Source organism: Barbus barbus, assembly GCF_936440315.1.
Source record: "Barbus barbus genome assembly, chromosome: 4".
NCBI lineage: Eukaryota > Metazoa > Chordata > Actinopteri > Cypriniformes > Cyprinidae > Barbus > Barbus barbus.
In genome coordinates this window covers 34396980-34413941 of record NC_136732.1, presented here as the reverse complement: position 1 = coordinate 34413941, position 16962 = coordinate 34396980, and the positions used below count along the sequence as shown (strand labels likewise).

Sequence of the window (16962 nt, the reverse complement as noted above, 5' to 3'; positions counted from 1 at the left end):
TCTGACTAATGCTATCCAGGTTCAGTGAGTCAGGATAATGTGACGTACACGCTTATTCTGAAGCAGCCCTTAATGTCGATCATGGATCAAATCGATCCACCATAGCAAACAGCGAATATTTGTGCTGTTTAACGCATTTGAAACATTGTGTTTTCCTCAGTGCATAACTGATACGTCACAGGTATATTTTTACATCTGTAAATGTCAGAAAGCCATGCAAATATATCCATTTAGCTGTCAGGAGTGGGCGAGGCTTATGCGAGAGAACGAGCGCTGCGGTGCGCATGCGCGCTACACAGACAGAGCAGAATAGAATACTAGCGCAAGAATTCTGAATAAAATATACATTCTGCTAAAATATTTGTTGTTGGACATTAAATGTGACACATAGAATTTTAATTTCCTACATATAAGTGCATTTTTATGATAGCAGCAACTGTTAATCACTAAGTTAGCTCAAATGAGTTAAATGTGTGTTCCTCTTATCAGTTAAGATTTCTATTATAAATTTACATTTTTAATTCAGTGATTTTAACTTTTGATTGTTTTTATGCTTTAATGCTTTAAAGAGACATTTTAGATTGTAATGTTTTAATGTTCTAATAACCATAAAAGGTACAGCTGTCATAAATTCAGAGAGAAAGGCTGCATGGCTAGAAACTGCTGATCAACTGCATGCACAATTAGCAACTATGTTAAAATGTCATTCGCCTACATTTTGGGCACAATACATTAAATATAGTTGGTTGTTGCCTATTTTTTATTTATTTGATTATTTAAGGTGTATTTTCTGTATACTTTTATTTTTGGACCGATAATAAATTAAACTGACTGTATGTGAGAGAGTCAGTGGTAATATGGATGCGTTCCTATTGGTCAGTGTTAGAGGAGCTCAGTTTAGCCTGGCAGTTAGCCTGCTCCGGACCAGGTTAGTTTGCCAGCATAAGTTGCCGGGGTAACTGAGTTTGAACTTTTTTAAATTTGATTTATGTAACCGAATCTACCAAAAATAAGCCTGACTAACCGAAATAAGCCTGGCTTATACTCTAATCTTGGTTTATGGAACAGCCCCCAGATTAAAGATTACGATGTAAACACAGTCTGCAACATTCCATAAAAAACAAGAACTGTCGATTTTCAATTAATGCTGACTTTAAACTCATAGACTAAACTTACTCTCTCCCTGCGTGTATTGGGAAAACAATGCGTATTATTTGAGCAAAACATTCATAATTGTCTATGTTTAATACGGACTATTGAAACAATGAAAGATGACAAAAAGACGTCGGGCCATAAATAGTTAATGCGGGCTTGCGTTATCAGGTCACTTTGTTTTTACTCGCCATTGGTCAAATTGACTGTCAATCAAAGCTTAAACCAATCAACGAAGGGCAAATCTGTCGCAGCCTTCTCGTTTGGCCAATCAGCAGTTAGTTACTAAAACTCGCGGTGCACATTTAAAAGTAAAATTAATCTCTTATCAACACATTTAGGACGGGGGCCGGTCGAAAAGACGCGATTTCTGAGCCGAGAGCGATGAACAGTAAGTTAAACCGGCTTTTCCCGTTTCCGTGATATATTTACTAATTTCTACGGTGATATTAGTTAAAGGTCAAATAAAAAAGACAACGGAGAGCGTTGCTGGTTTTATCCGCTCAGCGAGGCTCTGAGTCGTGTTAGCATGAGAGCTAGCGTGACTCTCTTTCCCTACTTTGCATGCAGGCGAATTAGAATAACGCCATTATTTAGATAACTTTCGGCATTTGGTTTAGGATTTGCACATGTTTTGTAGTCAAATGTGAGCCATTCCACCCTCCCTGCCTTCCCCGGTCTCCACTTGTTTTGTCTAATCCTAGCGAGGTGGTCAGAGAGGCAGAGCCGGGGACCAAAGTGGTTGCCTGGATACCTGCTTCTCTCTTCATCCTTCTGCTGCAAATATCCGCTCTCCGCTGCTGGTAGCCTGCATTTTCATTTAAATAAGTAATTTGCAAGTCTAATGTTTGAGTGTGGCCATATCTGACCACTGCAGCTTTTGATCTGCTGACTCAGCTTGAGTGAAGAGCGGATGGTGCGGATCAGGTCTTTTATATGTAGGGATGCACTCGCTTCCTGGACAGCTGGATGTGGACAGACGAACTTTGCAGTACTACGATTGTCCGTCCTTGGACCTTTCTCGTTGTTATATATAGCACTTGTGTTTTCCCAGCAGGTGCTGGCAATCCTGTGCAGCTTTCTGGGATCAAGCTCTTGGGATAAATCAACAACATCATGTGGACCGTCTCACAGATGCCTCCTCGACCTTGTGATCCGATTTCTGGAAGACTGTGACCGGATTGTCCGTCCCCGTAACCAGCGCTGCTCAACCTTAATGTAATCTGCCTTTTTTGCTCCTTCTGCGCTTGTCTAATATGACCATGTCCCCCTGCTGCTTTTTTATAACATCTTTAGGAATGCATTCAGACCCAATTATATGTTTTAACTTGCCTCACCTTTTTCTGGTGTTTTTATGTAACTTATAGTACTGCAAAACTGCTTGATATGGTTTCAGTAATGCATCCTACAAAATTTGTGCTATCTTCACTAGAATTATTATTTTCAGGCCATGACTGACCAAAGTTGTAGAATGAATTATATGCCTGTAACAGCAACAGACATCTGACCAGTGCTCATGCAATGACATTCAACTTTGTGTTTGTTTGGTGATATGACATTGTAGGTGGTGTGGCATGGTAGTAAATGACAATGCATGAGCAGGTCATTGAAGGGTTCCAGGTTTGAACCCCAAGAAGGATGTAACCATTGTTATTGCACCAAGTATGTCGCTTATAATTTGTTATTTGTTTCTTTAAGCTGCCATATGTTTTAAATTAATGTTAATCCAACAATGAAATTCAAAATCTGTACAAATTTAATATTTTGATTTTAGGTTACACATAATTTAAAGGCAGCCTTTTTACAATGTAATTATACAGTAAAGCATTTCTTAACAACATGCACTTACTAAAGGGTTAAGGTTAGTTGCATGCAATTATGCATAATTTACTGTTATTACTATAATACATAAGTGACCACAAAACCAGTCTTAAGTAGCACGGGTATATTTGTAGCAATAGCCAAAAATACATTGTATTGGTCAAAATTATCAATTTTTCTTTTATGCCAAAAATCATTAGTAGGATACTAAGTAAAGATCATGTTACATGAAGATATTTTGTATATTTCCTACCGTAAATATATAAAAACTGAATTTTGATTAGTAATATGCATTGCTAAGAACTTCATTTGGACAACTTTAAAGGTGATTTTCTCAATATTTAGATTTTTTGCACCTTCATATTCCAGATTTTCAAATAGTTGCATCGTGGCCAAATATTGTCAGATCCTAACAAACCATACATCAATGGAAAGCATTTATTCAGATTGTATAAATCTTAATTAAAAAGAAAAAAAGAAATGACCTTTTATGACTAGTTTTGTGGTCCAGGGTCGGTGGCCGAGAGAGCTCAACACGCTGCAACTTAAGAAAACACATGCAAATAGAAAAAGCACCAGCAAATCAAGACAACAACATCTTCATCAGTGTGACAGCAGGTGCTGCAAATGCTCACAACACAACCAAATGAAGTATTTTATTTGCAGTGGGTTTCTTTGTTTGGTTGTGTTGTGAGTATTTGCAGTGCGTGCGTTGTCAAATTGACGAAAGTTGTTTTCTTAATTTGCAGGTGTTTTTTTCTATTTGCAGCGCGTTGAGCTCTCTTGGCCACCGTACATATGAATGTGTATAACAATAGCAAATTAAATATTTAATAAATTTTATACATTTTTCTGTTTATTAACAGTAAATTCATATGTATAATGATCTGGATGTTTTGGCTTTCCATTGTGATCGCTTTATCGTATTTTTGTTATCTCTGGCCTGGGTCTGAACGGGTTACAGCAAGAGTTGCATGGCACGGATTGAACAGTGGCTCTGGGGGCGCATCCCCGTTTTTGCAACCGGTTTTTTCCATCAGCCATGTGGGGAGGAAAGCGATTCATTACTGGCTGCCGTCAGCACACACACAGCCAGCGGGCCTATCGCCTGCAACCTGTTAGCTAGAGGTCCCGCCGAGACTCCCTCTGCCTCGTGCGCTTCTGCTAGACTCACTGCTGGCGAGGACGACACAATAGGATGGATGCCTGCTAGCTCTAAAGGTAGCGTTGTGAATGCGCGAGCCGTTCGCGCTGCTTTTCTTATTGCATACTCGAACGGAGGAAATCAGAGCGTGACCGAGATGATGCAAGAAACGGCGGAGGGTTTTATAATATCGTTTGCGCGAGATTAGAGTTAGTTTGAATCCTAAAAGCGTCACGTGGCGCGTCTGTGATGCGTTTTCGTAACAGAATTTGTCGCTGCTCAATCTCTTGAATTATTTGCGTGCTGCATGAACAGATTTGTTCGTGCATGCTTCAGAATAATGAATGACTAACGCACATTAGCTGTTGTGTCTGTAATGCACTCCTTGGTTTTTGCTGTGATTGTCTGTCGCAGATTTGGATGGAAGTCTTTTTACGCAGCTTTTGTGATTGGCTTGCTGCACTCACAGTCCCACTGTAGCAATATATAACAGGAATAATACACTCCCTTTCACCTCCTCCCACAAGGTTACCCTCAGTGTACCACAGGATGAAGGCCTCTACCCTCCCACACACCCCCTTTCTTTCTTCTCGGTGTCCCCTCGTCTCGCTCCCCTCCCTCTCCCTGCAGCAGTCTTTCTAAATCTCTTGCTTGCTTATCCTTTCTGTGCCTGTTTTAGTACAGACCCCCACCCCTCCTCCTCCCAAACATCTCAGCTTCTTCTGCTTCAATATAAATATGGCAGTTGTCCAGAATAATTTAAGAACTCCTTACAAAGCAATAATGAGATCAGTGAAGGGATGCAGTTGAAATGATCTTCCTGAAGATATGTGGGGAATCTATCTGTGCCATGCTGTCATAATGCACACCTTGTAGTCTGTCATTTGAATTTGGCTTTAGAGATGAGTGGTATTTTATGTTGATGTATGCTATGCACATTGATTTAAGAAGGCATATGTCTTGTTTGTCGAGTGCTAATGTGGTTTTTGTGGTCTAATTTTCCTTCTTTACTCTCCCCGTTTATGTCATCCTTCTGTCTTTGCCTTGGCCTTCCTCTCTTCTTTTTTCAGTGAACAGATTTTGGTGAGAATCAAGTTCTGAACGTAATGCTTATGATCAAGCAACAGTGTTGTTACAAATTAAAATACTTTTATTGCTTGTCTATTTAAATAATTTTTTTAAGATTGGGTTTTCATGAATGGCTAGGTTGTTTTTTAATATACGTCCTATTATGAAAAATATATGGACTTTTTAAGATGCACTTTAAAATGTGTAATATTTATCCTCTTTAGAAACAGTGACGTTGAGCAACATTGTCCGAGATTATGCTGAGCATCCTTGCAGCTGGCTCCATATTCTTCCCAGGCCTCTTCCTGCTGTCCAAGCGATTCCTGAAACATGCTCCTGTGCTCAAATGGAGCGAGAAGGATGCTGTCATCGTCTCGTCCAGGTAAATAAAGGGAAGAGAAAGTGAGATGTGTTGAAAGGTGCTGTCAGGCTCAAGCTACCTGGTTTTGTTTACTTGTGTATCTGTGCTCTTTTTGTTTATAAAAGTCCATAATTGTATTTTTGTGTGATTTATTAAGGTTAAATTAAAAAAGGAAAACTTGACAAACCAGTTGTTTTTAGTTGTTTAACTGCATCAGCGAATGTGACTTTTGATTGTATATGTAATATGCATCAATAAAATTGACACTTGCTGAGATAAACACTTTTATAAATAAATTGTTGAAGTTACTAAAAATATTTGAATATGGTTGCCTGAAATGAATGAGGAAGATAATGATCAAATATCTGCAGATTCATTGGTCTGTTACTAAATGTGTTTCTGTAAGTTTATGGCAGAGATTATTATCTTGTTTTGAAGGCATTTTGCATGAAATGTGTCTGATTAAAATCTGCTGAGTAAAGATGTTGCATTTGGCTGCAGTGCATGTCTGATGCATCGATGAGCTTTTCTGCTTAGCTAGGAAAGCTATATCCTGCTTAGATGACCCTTCCTTTAACTGGTGTCATCAAAATCTGCTATTAATGGTTTCAAATATCTCCTGTCTAAGTGTGTTTGCAGTCTGTTTTGATCTCCTTGCTGTCTTTAATGAATGTTTTTTTTTTTTTTTTTCTCACCCTTTCTCAGACTGGTGTCCTCCGTTCAGGCCATTATGGCATCTTCTGCCGGGTACATCATCGCCTGTTCATGTGAAGACATCATTGAGGACCAGTGAGTATCAGCTGAAGATATGTGACAAGATCTAACAGAGAACATACTTTTTTGAGTATATATGCAGGGCTCTGTGTTTTACCATATACAACACTGTTTTACTTAGGTGTTTGTTTGTTTTCCCATGTGCATGTGTCTCTCTCGCCTCTTTTCACTTGTGTTGCATTTGCATATACAGCTGAGAATTCTCTCATTTTCTATGGAATTGTTCCCAGATGTGTAGGAGTGTGAAAGTATTCCCTTCACTCTGAGTGTTTCTAAGAATGTGCTATTCCTCTAATGCGCACCTTATGTCAGTGTAATCTAATTAGAAACTAATTAGGTTGCGAGCCTATCTGTAAATCCACTGTGGCACACCAAGCCGGGGGGAAAGGGAGTGAGAGAGAGTAGACTGACAAAATACTTTGGAAAAACTTGACGGTGACTTTTTATGACAGCTTTAGTCAGCGGTTTTAGTTAATACTTGAAAGCTGCGTCTTTATACTCTGAAATCCATTAGGAGCTTTGTGGAAAACGATTGGCTCTAATTTGATTTGCCTCACCAAATCGAATTGTATATCTTGTTTTGAACTGTTTATCTTGTTTAATTTTTCCTTAACCCGAAGGCACACAAGTAAATTAAGAACGGCAGCTCAAATAGGTCAGAGCAATCATGTTTCATAAATGATTTAAGCCAGGTAAACTCAATTACTCTGTGTATGTGTAGTAAATGCATCAATCAGGATACACGAGTGCTGGGAATTAGACCAAGGCCAAGTCAAATACTAGGCCTATTTTAACATGTTTATTCGTCAGATTTTGAATTTATTACACTAAGTTATGGAAGTGTTATATTAATAAAAAAGGACATCAGTATTATGATTGCTTCAGTATGTTTTTGATTATTCATGACTGTAATGGATTTGTAAAGTATTGTAAGTGTATATTCCAATGTAATGTCTTAACAGTAGTTATTAAAAACAGTAGGGATGCACAGATACCACTTTTCCCAAAACAGGCCGATACAGATACTTTTACTTTTGGTACTTGCCAATAACGTGTACCAATCCCTGTATTTTCATTGCATTTGTAATTTTTAGAAATACTGGGTACAAAAACCAAAAGAATATGTATAAAGTTGGATTAAGGCATCTTTACACAGCCGATTTAAGGCTGCTCTAAAGCGGGTCTGTGTCCGCTCAGAATTCAGTGTAAAGACGCAATGCCGCATAAAAGCAGACCTAAAATACACCGGATCTGACCCACCTCAGTCCCTAGTATCAAAGGCGACGCAATGCTGTTTTGATTCAGTGTAAATGAAACGCAAAACAGTGCTGCTCTAAGCAGCATCGTTGTCATGACAACCCAAAGGACGCCTGTCAGTTCGAGCTAGAAGTCTGCGCGGGACTTTTTTTTTTTTTTTTAGTCCCGCGACCCGCTCCCGCGATATATTTACTCTTTCGCTTAGAATAATTTTCTTCCTGACCCAACCATTCCCGTTTAATTTAGATCTCAAGAATATAATTTCCGCTACTAAAAATAAGAAAGGCTAACACAGTAGGAAAAAAAGTGCCACAGAGAAAATAAAAATGTTGTACAAAAATTGCATTTCTTATGTTTATTTGTCTTGTCAGGATACATCCAATTTGTTTAATATTTACAACACAATAGAAAAAGTGTCGCAGAGGGAAAATAAAATGTAGGTTGTACAAAAATAGGCTCTTTGAAACAAATTTTGGTGTCTTTTAATCATGCGGCGATGTTCCCGATGCAGTAATTCATAATTTATTTTAAGTGTTTTTTCCAATTGGAACAATTTTGTTAAGAAAAAGAAAATACTGTCAATAGCTACCACAGAAGCTAACATTGTGACAAATCTTCCAGTGCATGATGATACACTGTAGCACGTGTAGGAAATATACATTTAACGTTGTTACATGAGGTATTTATTTATTTCGTGTTTTACATTTGTTCTTTTTTATATTTGTGATTTAATTTTATAGCATTATTTTTGTTAAAACTAATTTTAAAATTGTTGTTATTTTAAAAGGTATGTTTCCCACAATTTTAATTCCTGTGCAAATGCATTTATGGCGCTTCAGAACAGCATTAAACGGTCTGTGTAAATGCACATTTTCGTGGTTTTATGCCATATAGATATGCCAGATATTTCCTTCAGTTATTTTCGCACTTAATTATGCCCATTAAAATGCATTCTTCAAGCTTCTGTTTCTTTTACAATTAATGTTTTCTTTGTTTTTTTGCTCTATGATACTTCATATTTAATTTAATAGCACATTATAGCAGCTTCATTGCCACGGCTCAGTACTATAATCCAAATACTTTTTCTGGTAATAATGTAAGGTATCACTCATTATACAGAAATCTTGTAACAGTGATGAACACATTTTCTGAAACGCAAGTTGCATTTGTTTTGTTTCATCTGAAACATGTTGCAACTTATATTCCGAAGCGACTCTTATAATTAACATCAACAAGCAAAACATGCCCAACACCCAGATAATGGTGGAATACATGATTTGGAGAAGATTTGCTGAATAAAGTTGTTATTTTTGTTTTATTTGTGTGCAAAAAGTATTCTCGTAGCTTCATAACATTAAAGTTGAATCACTGATGTCCCATAGACTATTTTATCAATGTCCTTACCTTTCTGGGCCTTGACCGTAGTTGTTGCATTGCTGTCTATGCAGAGTCAGAAAGCTCTCGGATTTCATCAAAAATATCTTCATTTGTGTTCCAAAGATGAACGAAATTCTTATGGGTTTGGAACAACATGAGGGTGACTAATTAATGACAGAATTTTAATTTGTTTGGGTGAACTATCCCTTTAAATGCTTGGGATTTTGTTTTTCTTTAAGAGAAGATGCTTTTTGATGCTAGAAATTGCTCTATAATAGAAATTGCTATTCATTTATGCTGGTCAGAATTTGCTTTTGAAATAAGTCTCTAAGTTCACACTGCGAGCTTTAGTGCTCAATTCCGATTTTTTTTTTTTTTTTCTCATATCTGATTTTTTGTATAGCTGTTAGGGCTGGGAATCTTTAGTCACCTCACGATCCGATCCGATTCTGGGAGTCACGATCCGATTCCCGAAGACTCTTCATTTACACCCCCCCCCCCCCCCCCCCCCCCTTTATTAATTAATTAATTAGTTTACAGACTTGAGAATTTTAAAATCCTTACATTTACATATCCTTACATAAGTAATTAAATACTTTTTAAAATAATTACAAATGAAAAAAAAAATCATTAACAGTTGTATGTTAAGAATTTTAAACTAATATAACTTCAAAACATACAAGCAAGTAGCAAATAGAGGAGCATAGAAACATAACAAACAACAAAGAGTGCTTTCAGTATTTAAGATTATCTGAAGGTTTTCCATTCAAGAACTATGACATCATAGACCGCGGGAGATCTATTAAGCTGCATTCACGCACGGATCTCTCTTGAAATATGAGAAGTAATGTGCTTTGTCCTGTCCGTTTAATCCCTTAAGACATAACTGGCTGTGTTTACATGAATTTTGCGTCAAAACCATTTTGAGACGCAAGTACATTAAATCACTTACACGGAGTCGCGAGCAGTCTACACAAAGCGCGCGTCCGCGTTTGAAATTGAGAGCAGCCTTCTGTTAGTGAGGTTCATATTTTAAACAAGTCCACTGCATTCCAAACCACATAAATGATGACTTCGTAGAGCATTTGTAAGGAAAATACCGACGGGCGATCCTGTGCAATTAAGCCCGTGAATGTCGTTGTAATTCGCTTCAACCTTTCCGAACTTTATGAAAGATTATTTTACGGAAGGTTTGAGTGGTGTATGTGTGAGGAACTGGAAGCAGAATACGAGTGTTTCTAAAGCAGCGACTCTGCGTCATCGCACATCTGGTTAAAAACTAAGCTCAGAATTGATTCTCAAAATCAATCCAGAATCGTTGGAGAGAGAATCGCGATGGATCGATATTTTTTTTCCTCCCACCCCTAATAGCTGTTGAAAAACAACCCGCGGCAACAGTGGAAAAAGTAGCCAAATTCCGCGTTGAAACTGGATTTTGGAAACTGGACTATTTTTTTTCCTCAGAAGGAAAGCTTACTTTCATTAAAATTATTTCAAGTTTGTTGTAATAAAGGATTTGTTCACTCAAATAACTTGTTCTTATTCTTTTAAGAGTCATTGTTACTGATAAGAATTATTGTTTAATATATACCGTGAAAATCTCATACGTTACAACCCTAGACCATTCGCATTGCGGTCATGGATCGGATTTAGTACCACATATGGAAGTGGTACAAATCGGAATTGAAAAGATCAGCTTCCATGCGGTTTGTGCTGTTCACACTGTCATGACAAAAACAGATCTGAGTCACGTGTGAGCAAAAAAAAAATGTTTTGCCTGCAGTGTGAACGTAGCCTAATGCTCACCAAGGCTGCATTTATTTGATCTAAAACACAGCAAACAAAATGCCATTTTTCTGTTTGAATGTATTTTAAAACGTAATTTATACCTGTGATGCAAAGCTGAATTTTCAGTAGTCATTACTTCAGGCTTCAGTGTCACATGATCACACACACACACATTTTTGATGAATAGAAAGTTCAAAAGAACAGCATACATTTAAAATATAATTTTTATAACAAAGTAAAATTCATTACTGTCACTGATGAATTGAATTAAACATAAGTACTAATATATTTTACTGACACCAAACATTTGAAGAGTAGTGTATGTTTAATTTTCAGAAATAGACACGTTTATCCACACAAATCACATTTCTCTCGGGAACGTGTAGAGTAGTTTTACTGCCTCTACAGTCTGACTGTACTTGATTTGCTAGTCAAATTATAAGGGAATACGTCACCCAAAAATGAAAATGTAATTTACTTCCTCTCATGTTGTTCTAAACCTATATGAATGCTTGTCTAGCATGCGACACACAATAAGAAATGTATCTTTTCTGTCATTTCCAGTAGTAGTAAGCACCTTGGCTTGGACTTGTTATGGTTCTCAAAGGATTTTAAAACTGATTTAGTAAAGTAATTAAATGTGAAATAAATCTGCATGTTTAAAATGTTAAGTTGCCTTTCTGAGCATTATATCTATAAATATTCAGTATTTTGTAATTATATTGAGTAATGAGTTAAAACAATCATGGCAATTTAATTTTGTATATAAACAGGTGTAATTGTTGCAAAGTAATCCTAAATCTCATCTCTGGGTTTCTCACTCTTCTTTCGTTCCTCATCTCTTTCTCCTCCCTTTGTCCAGGCATTGGCTTACCAGCAGCTATATCCTCTTTGCTGTCCCCTACTTCGTCTATGACATCTATGCCATGTTCTTGTGCCACTGGTACAAACTTCAGGTCAAAGATCATGAGGAGGAGAGCGAAGCCAAACCGATGAGGTCAGCCATCAGCGGCTATCTGCGCCGAGAGTTCCTGATGGTCTTGCACCATGTCGTCATGGTCACTGTCTGTTTTCCTGTCTCTGTGGTGAGTGCAGTGAGGGTTGAGTGACTTTAACATTTTTTCATAAATGCATATGAAGTGCATTTTTTTTAGAAATATGATTACGGAGGCCCATCAGAGCCAGTCTGACCATGTGTTTGGAGTGTAGTAACAGATTTGGCTTGACGACTGTTTGAGAGTGATTTGATGGGATCATGATCTGTGGGTGGCTTGAAGTGTGGCTGAGTCAAACTTGTCCTGAATGGGCCTGTGTACTTTCACCCTGTAATTATGCTCTCCATCACTCTCCATCTGTATCCATGGAGACTGTTGCTTTCGGCAGCAGGGCAGCAGCCAGCACCCTGGCATTAGCTGCACTTAAATGGCCTGATAAGACAGGAAAACCTCTACAGTGCTTTCCTCTGATAAAACCACACTAAGCTTTCCTACATCTGACACGAGTATAACTTTCTTTTCTGTTCTTTTTTCAATCCACCCCTGTTCTCTTTTCTTTCTTTCACTTCCCTTCCCTCTCCATTTCCTACCCTTTCCTCTCCCTTCCATTCCTTTCCTTTTTCCGTTCCACTTCCCCTTTCCTCCCCTTTGAATTCCCTTCCTTTCCATTTCCTCTTCCCCTTCTCCTTTGCTTTTAATTCCTGTATTTACATTTTTAATTATTTTCCTATGTTTTTTTTCCTCTTTTTTTTTCCCTGTTCTCCTTTCCTTTCTTCCTTTCTTTTTCTCTTCCTTCCCTTTTATGTTCCATTTCCATGCTCTTCTTTTTCTTTTTCTTTTTCCCTTTTTTAATTAATTTATTTCCAATTCCCCTTTCCCATCCGCCTCTTTTCTCCTCCTGTGCCTTTCCTCTTACTTTCCTTTCCCTATTTTCTTTTCCTCTCCTCTCTTTTCCTAGTTCTGGAGACAGGGAAAAGGGGATTATTTCCAGGGTGTGATGTTCCTGGCAGAACTCAGCACCCCATCTGTCTGTCTTGGAAAAATACTCATCCAGGTACTAAACACAAACACACATTCACCCTGTCTTTCTGTATCCCTCTGTCTGTCTTTTGTTTAGTGACTGTATCTTTCTTTTTAACAACCTAGGTGAGCAGATTTTGCGCTCTACTCTTTCTTTTCTTGGAAATGTATGGGTAATTTCTACCAGATTTACTAATCTTAAAACATCTAATTGATTGAGAATAATCTTTCTTTCTTTTTTTCTTTTTTTTTTTTCCTGTAACAACTCTTTCGTACATGTCTCCTTCACAGCTTCAGTGTTAAGTGTAGTGGGGAATATTGAATCAATCATGGTTTTCAGGGTTCATTGCTCTGCCTATTAATATATTTCTATCTGTTAAACGCTCTCTTTCTCCATTTCTTGCTCTCTCCTTTGTTTGTTTCTTTGCCTCAGTACAAGCAACAGCACACTCTCCTACATAAAGTCAATGGAGCTCTTATGCTGGTCACTTTCTTCATCTGCAGAGTTCTTCTCTTCCCCTACCTCTACTACGCCTACGGCAGGTAAAGATCACTGTTTAACACTCTCACTCATTCAGTCTTTCACTCTCTTATATTTCTATTGCTCATCTATTCCTTCTTTCTCTTATCTTCTCTTTCCCCACTGAGTCACACTGCTTCTGATATTAACATGGATTCTTAAATCTTGAGGTTTTCAGACGAACATATTTCTCGCTCAGTCTCAACCCAGGATTTGATCTGAACATGAGACATTTATACATTCCTCCTAAACGATTGTAATAACCACCAAAGATCAGGAGCCGTGTTGTTTTGCATCGATCGTAATACCAGGACAAACCTCATCGGTCTGGATGGCATGTTCTAATTTTAAAATTGCAGCCCTGATGTATTATTCATAAGATTGGAAATTTGAGCATTCTTAGACTTAAAGGAACACTCCACTTTTTTTTTATTTTTATAAATAGGCTCATTTTCCAACTCCCCAAGAGTTAAACAACTGAGTTTTACCGTTTTCGAATCCATTCAGCCGATCTCCGAAAGCACATTTAGCGCAGATTTGTTCATTAATGTGTAAAATATATTTTTAAATGAATTATGAAAACTTTAATACAAGGTACTCTTTTTCTTTAGACCATCAACAAATGATAAATCTACAAATAAAAAAGCAACAAAAATAATTTGTTTATAATCTTTGCACAGGAGAGACTTCCAAAAAAGGAAATGTATCGGTATCTGCACCAGCTATCAGCCAAAATATCGGCAAAATCCAATATCGTGCATCCCTAATTTATAGTAATCGTTATCATTATAATTATCATCCTTGAAAGGAGTCCCGCATCCTAAATAAAAGAACCATGTGCCAATCGGTAAATACTTTGCATTACTGTAGCCATTGGTCGATATGGCGGTTTCCATATAAACATTTTCCTGAGACACACACTTGGGACTGCACATGTGCATTGTGTGAACCAACCTGAAACATGCATTGTTTTTGTTTTTTTCTGCATTTCCACATTAAATTAGATGGGCAATGCAAATATGGCCCTGAGTGATCTGACTTTTCTTGAAAGGGACTTTGATTATTAAAAAATACCGATAATTACTCCTATTTGTTTGTGCTCATATCACAGGTACGCCTCCATCCCCTTCTACATGGTGCCGCTGTCTGTGCCCTGGCACTTTAACGCAGGTGCAGCTTTGCTCATGGCCCCGCAGGTCTACTGGTTTTCCCTCATCTGCAGGGGTGCCTTCCGTCTCTTCACCAGAGCCTCACGGCACAAAGCTGCTCCTAGCAGCAAAGACTCTGAACCGAAAACCTCACTCCTGCCCCCTGCCAACGGATACAGCCCCAGAGAGACCGACTCGCACTAAGAGAGGAGTAGAGATGTAGGTACAGGGTTGCTAGATTTAGACCAAACAGGAAACCGAAGGCAGACTGATTTATTACAATGGGTGGCTCTACCTTAGACCCAGTGGCATGGGTTAGCAAACAAAGAAACTGAAGGTCTGTACCCTCACTATTCACCATCATCCTCTCTTTGAGAAGACTGCAGACCAAACCAAACAGATTGTTTTCCCCTAACATGCACATTCTCTATGTTGGAGCAGTTGGTCGGGGAAATGTCATCTGCTGCTTTGCAGGGTTAGTGCATCATTTGTAGATTACCATGGTTATAAGCTTCAGAAAAAGGGACTTATGTGGATGCATCGGGAACAGTATTTAAAATGATGGATTGATAGATCCCTCCTGTTCTCCTCTCTGAAATTTCTCAGTCGATTTGTACATAAGTTTTTATTAATATTTACGTTGAATTCCAAATAGAGTTTTCATTTATTTTAGATTTTTGTAGAACCTGTTTATCTATTATTTATTCAGTTCTGTTCCGAAGTACGGGTGGCTTAGTCTAAAACAAAACCGTTCACAAAGTTTAGTTCAAAAAATCCCTCAGACTCTCACTGTGGGTGCATGGCCTTCTTCCAGCTGTTTTTCTCTTTCCTGGTTCTCATCACAGCTGAAAATAAGATGGCAGCGGCTGCATCCAGTTAGTTAGTGAATCAGCAGTTATAAAGTAGAAGGGGGGTCATTTAAAGGATTTGGATGAGGCTGAGGTAATACATTAGCATCTCTCTGATGCAGTACTCCAATCCTTTTAAGATCCAGACGTCAGACGGAGGGGGAAGAGACCGAGCTGCCCAGTGAAATACTGCACTTGAAAACCAGGCTGAAGTTGGCAAGGCATTCAGATGAACCTGAGCCAGTCGGTTTGTACTTTGTGTAGTTTTATGTGAGGAGGCTGCCAGCATAAAGGCCCTCGCTAACCTCTTAATAGATCCACACCACAATATGGATTCTGTGCTAGCACTGATTGTAATCTGCACACTGAATAACAACTGCTGTTTTTCTCCACACTGATGAGATGTTTCTTCGTTTCTGTCTGGATATATAGGAGGTCCACTGATTATGCGTTTTGTCACCAATTAGTCCTCACTTTTATGGTAAAATTGTCATTGGTGTAACAATGTTGTCACATACCACCCTTAGGCCTGATTGTTGTGCTATACTCCCAAACAGGGCTCTGCCAGTTTGACGTTAAACAGTATTATTAGAGGTGGAAGTGAGAGGATGGCGCACAAGGTGGATTCTAGAAATGAATCTTGCTCTGAATTATCCCAAGGAGGGGCTGCTAGACAAACATCCAAGTCTGTGGGATAATGTAATACTTTTAAAAGCACTGCATAGATAGATCAATGTCCTGGATATAGTTCTGGACCACTATAATTGGAGTCTTATTATAGATTAGTCATGTTTCTGTTACGCACTAGAACGTTTTTGTTTTGCTGATTTAGTCAGCTTGTATGCCCAAAGGGATCAATGTAGCCTTAGAAGTAATGCTTTCAACATGCTCTTTACACAAAGTACTACACTGGGTCATCACAACACTTACTCAAAGGGACTGCCCAGTGCTGGGCATGAATAGGGGCCAGTATTTTCAACTATAGCAAAGTGTACTGGTTTGGGAACTGTTTAGAAATCATATTTTGAGCTAGGAATGACTGTATCTTCTGACAGTTTTTATGTAATTATTCCTATTGTTAATTTATTATTTTAATTTATGTATTTATTTGGCCAAGTCTGAATGTACATATGAATTCACATCTAAATGTTCTCCTGAGTGGGCTTCTGTTTATCTAGCTGCCTGAAGACTGACTGTTCTGTAATTCTGGTTCTCTCAGCTGAAATATACTCTCGCTCTCTCCTGCTGTGCTCTGATGCTGTGTTTGACTTCCTTTTATACTGAAACAAAGCCTCTGTGTCACCTGCTCAATGTGTCTCTTGTGTGATTGTGTGAGAGGAAATGAAAATGGCATACCTTAGTTAAATGAAATTTGCCATTTTAGTATTGAAACACCATGTTAGTGAGACTTGGTTTCCTGATTCCCAAATTCTCTTCTCTCAGTTATATTAAATGTGAAGTAAAAAAAGCCACTTAATTTGGGGAATTCACTAAAACGGTGTCTTGACTTGAGGTAGCATGCTTATCTCTGCAAAGGGCAGAGGCTCTGTAAAACAGCTGATCAAAAGAGATAAGGGAGTGGCCTGCTGTTGTGTAGCCAATCAGAGCATGCGTGCCTCTCTCTTTTTTCCTTTTTGAACTTTTTCAAAATTCAACAGCAAGTTCTTATATTTCTCATTTTTACACATT

General features: G+C 38.2%; 2 protein-coding genes across 6 annotated transcripts in view; both read left to right on the top strand.

The window, feature by feature from the left end:
• Nucleotides 1–16962, top strand: part of LOC306868757 (nucleolar transcription factor 1-like) — a 967110-nt gene that overhangs the window by 450343 nt on the left and 499805 nt on the right. The gene's annotated exons all lie outside the window — the stretch shown is intronic.
• LOC306869010 (ceramide synthase-like) lies at nucleotides 1449–16582 on the top strand. Of its 5 annotated transcripts, XM_079415546.1 has the most exons (9): nucleotides 1449–1543; nucleotides 2207–2370; nucleotides 2717–2814; nucleotides 5410–5567; nucleotides 6252–6335; nucleotides 11605–11827; nucleotides 12696–12791; nucleotides 13191–13300; nucleotides 14389–16582. In XM_079415546.1, exons 4-9 carry the CDS (start codon nucleotides 5443–5445, stop codon nucleotides 14627–14629), a joined length of 879 nt encoding a protein of 292 aa, XP_079271672.1. In that variant the 5' UTR covers nucleotides 1449–1543; nucleotides 2207–2370; nucleotides 2717–2814; nucleotides 5410–5442; the 3' UTR covers nucleotides 14630–16582. The 5 variants fall into 5 exon arrangements, with proteins under 5 accessions (XP_079271672.1, XP_079271669.1, XP_079271670.1 ...); XM_079415543.1 differs by lacking the exon at nucleotides 2717–2814; XM_079415544.1 differs by lacking the exon at nucleotides 2717–2814 and having other exon boundaries at nucleotides 2207–2386.